This window comes from Neopelma chrysocephalum, unplaced genomic scaffold (genome assembly GCF_003984885.1).
Source record: "Neopelma chrysocephalum unplaced genomic scaffold, ASM398488v2 Primary Assembly neopelma1_158642, whole genome shotgun sequence".
Taxonomy (NCBI): Eukaryota; Metazoa; Chordata; class Aves; order Passeriformes; family Pipridae; genus Neopelma; species Neopelma chrysocephalum.
Genome location: NW_020934873.1, coordinates 1 through 3468, shown reverse-complemented (window position 1 = coordinate 3468; position 3468 = coordinate 1). Strand labels below are relative to the sequence as shown.

Below are 3468 nucleotides of genomic sequence, written 5' to 3'. Positions count from 1 at the left end.
TGAGGTCCCAACACCCCTTCCCTGGTCAAGGAGGTCCCAACACCCCTCTCCCTGGTCAAGGAGGTCCCAGCACCCCTTCCCCAGTCAAGGAGGTCCCACCAGACCTTCATGGTCAAGGAGATCCCACCACCCCTTCCCTGGTCAAGGAGGTCCCACCAGACCTTCCCTGCTCAAGGAGGAGCAGGATGAGGTCCCAACACCCCTTCCCTGCTCAAGGAGGTCCCATCACCCCTTCCCCAGTCAAGGAGGAGCCGGATGAGGTCCCAACACCCCTTCCCTGGTCAAGGAGGTCCCAACACCCCTTCCCCGGTCAAGGAGGTCCCATCACCCCTTCCCCAGTCAAGGAGGAGCCAAGTTGAAGACTCCGCCTCAACTCCACCTGTTATGAATATTATAATTATATTATAAATATTCATAGAAGAAGAAGAAGAAGAAGAAGAAGAAGAAGAAGAATATGAATATGAATAATATGAATAATATGAATAATATGAATATGAATAATATGAATAATATGAATAATATGAGTAATATGAGTAATACGAATAATATGAATATGAACATGAATATTCATGAGGAGTGATGTCATCTCTTATCAAAAATCATATAAACATCCAGCAGTTTGTCCATCTGCTCCCCGACGTTGTCTTACAAATAAACTTCTCACCACTCAAAGACTCAAACTCTCCAAGCAGTTTCTCCACCGCCCGTTTTGGGGACGTAAAACCGGCCTCACCTGGGTGGAGTAGTCGTCGTGGCCGAAGTCGTCGCTGGACACGATGCGATAGGTGTCCTGCAGCCAGGCCACCAGGTCGTCCGTCTCGGCGCTGAACTGGAAGAAGTTCAGGGCGTCCTCCAGGCGCTGCTGGTGGAGCCCCGTGACCTCCTCCAGCTTCTTCCAGCGCAGGCAAACCTCCCGCATCTTCTCCTGGATGCCGGCGGGGCCCAAGGACTTCTTGGCCAGGATCTTCTCGCCTTTCTTCATGGTCTGGTGGAGGAGGGCGCGCCGGTTGCCCAGCTCGCCCAGCATGGTCTTGTGCTTGGTGGTCAAGGTGAGGACGCTGCTGAGGTCGCGGCCGCAGGTCTTGGCGGCCAAGATCTTCTCCTTCTCGCGGATCCAGGCCTCGGCCTCCTCCATCTCCTGGAAGAAGGTCCAGAGCTGGCGGGAATCCTCCAGCTCCTTGCGCCTCTTGGCCGCCAGCTCCTCCAGCTCCTCCAGGCACGTCTGCACGTGGTTGACCCGGTTGCAGATGATCTGGGGGTCGCAGGGTTGGTAACCTGGGACGAGACGAAGAGGTTTTGGTGTTGGAAGGGGTGACCAGGGAGGTGGTGGAGTCACCAACCCTGGAGGAGACCCCTTGGGTTGACCCTCCTTCCGGGGTCCACCAAGACCTTGGGTTGACCTTTCTGTGGTCCACCAACACCTTGGTTTGACCCTCCTTCCATGGTCCATCAAGACCTTGGGGTGACCATTCAACCAAGACTTTGGGTTGACCCTTCTATGGTCTACCAAGACCTCGGGGCGACCTTTCAACCAAGACTTTGGGTTGACCCTTCTTCCATGGTCCACCAAGACCTTTGGGTGACCTTTCAACCAAGACCTTGGATTGACCCTTCCATGGTCTACCAAGATCTTGGAGTGACCTTTCTGTGCTCTACCAAGATCTTGGGTTGACCCTTCTTCCATGGTCCATCAAGACCTCGGGGCGACCTTTCAACCAAGACTTTGGGTTGACCCTTCCAAGGTCTATCAAGACCTTGGGTTGACCCTTCTATGGTCCACCAAGACCTCGGGGTGACCTTTCAACCAAGACTTTGGGTTGACCCTTCTTCCATGGTCCACCATAACCTTGGGTCAACCTTTCTGTGGTCTAGCAAGACCTTGGGTTGACCATCCCATGGTCCATCAAGACCTTGGGTTGACCTTTCTTCCACGGTCTACCAAGACTTTGGGTTGATCCTTCCATGGTCATCCAAGACCTTGGGTTGATCTTTCTTTCATGGTCTACCAAGACTTTGGGTTGACCATCCCATTGTCCATCAAGATCTTGGGTTGACCTTTCTTCCACGGTCTACCAAGACTTTGGGTTGATCCTTCCATGGTCATCCAAGACCTTGGAAGTTGGGTTGACTTGGTTAACTTGGGTTGACTTTTCTGTGGTCCACCAAGACCTTGCCTTGACCCTTCCATGGTCAACCAAGACCTTGGGTTGACCTTTCAACCAAGACCTTGGGTCAACCTTTCAACCAAGACTTCGAGTTGACCCTTCCATGGTCCACCAAGACCTTGACTTGACCCTTCCCAAGGAGCCCCTGCCGGTGCCCACCCCGGTGCCCACCCCGGTGCCACCCAAGTGCCCACCCCGGTGCCCCCCGTTACCCTCCAGCTCCGAGAACTTGAGGGCGGCGGCGTTGAGGGCCTGGACCCGCTCGGTCTGGGCAGAGATGTCGGCCTCCAGCAGCCCGTGCTTCTGCAGGAGGTCCTCCACCTCCAGCAGGTGCTTCCCCAGGTCCTTGGAGACCAGGAGAACCTGGAAGAGAACGAGAGAGACCCTCCTGGGGTCCACCAAGACCTTGGGTTGACCCTTCTCCCATGTTCCACCAAGACCTTGGGTTGACCTTCTTCCATGGTCCACCAAGATCTTGGGTTGACCCTTCTTCCATCATCCGCCAAGACCTTGGGTTGACCCTTCTTCCATGGTCCACCAAGACCTCAGCTCGGCCATTCCATGGTCTACCAAGACCTTGGGTTGACCTTCTTCCATCATCCACCACGACCTCAGCTTGGCCATTCCATGGTCCATCAAGACCTTGGGTTGACCCTTCTTCCATGGTCTACCAAGACCTTGGGCTGATCCTTTTACTGTGGCCTACCAAGACCTTGGGTTGACCTTTCTGTGGTCTACAAGACCTTGGTTGACCCTTCTTCTGTGGTCCACTAAGACCTTGGGTTGACCCTTCTTCCATGGTCCACCAAGACCTCAGCTTGACCATTCCATGGTCCACCAAGACCTTGGCTTGACCCTCTTCCATCATCCACCAAGACCTTGGCTTGACCCTTCTCCCCCAGCCCACCAACCCCTCATCTCAACCATTCCATCAGCTCCCAGAGCCACCCCCCCGTGTCCTCCCCGGCGGCTCCACCTGCATCTCCTCCATCCAGTCGATCATGTAGACCATCTCCTGGAAGATCTTCTGCAGGGCCAAGTTCTGCTCGAGGCGGGCGCGGCGGGCGCAGACCAGCTCGGTCAGGAGGCCCCACTGCCTCAGGATGTTGTCCTTCTGGGCGCTGATCCTCTTGGTGTCGTAGTAGCCCTCGGACTCCATCTCCAGGGCCAGCTCCACCACCACCTGGATGCGCTCCTGGTACGAGGAGATGTCGGCCTCGATGGCCTCGTGCTTCTTCATGGCCGCCTCCACCGCCGGCAGGTCGTAGCCGAAGTTGTCCTGGGGGGGTGGGAGGTGACAATT

General features: G+C 55.4%; 1 protein-coding gene across 1 annotated transcript; it reads right to left on the bottom strand.

Annotated features, from left to right (window-relative positions):
- Positions 1–667: 667 nt before the first annotated feature.
- LOC113962394 (spectrin beta chain, non-erythrocytic 4-like) lies at positions 668–3443 on the bottom strand. Its single transcript, XM_027673150.1, has 3 exons — positions 3142–3443; positions 2378–2528; positions 668–1275 (listed from the first exon to the last, which is right to left on the bottom strand). Exons 1-3 carry the CDS (start codon positions 3403–3405, stop codon positions 668–670), a joined length of 1023 nt encoding a protein of 340 aa, XP_027528951.1. The 5' UTR covers positions 3406–3443.
- Positions 3444–3468: the final 25 nt, after the last annotated feature.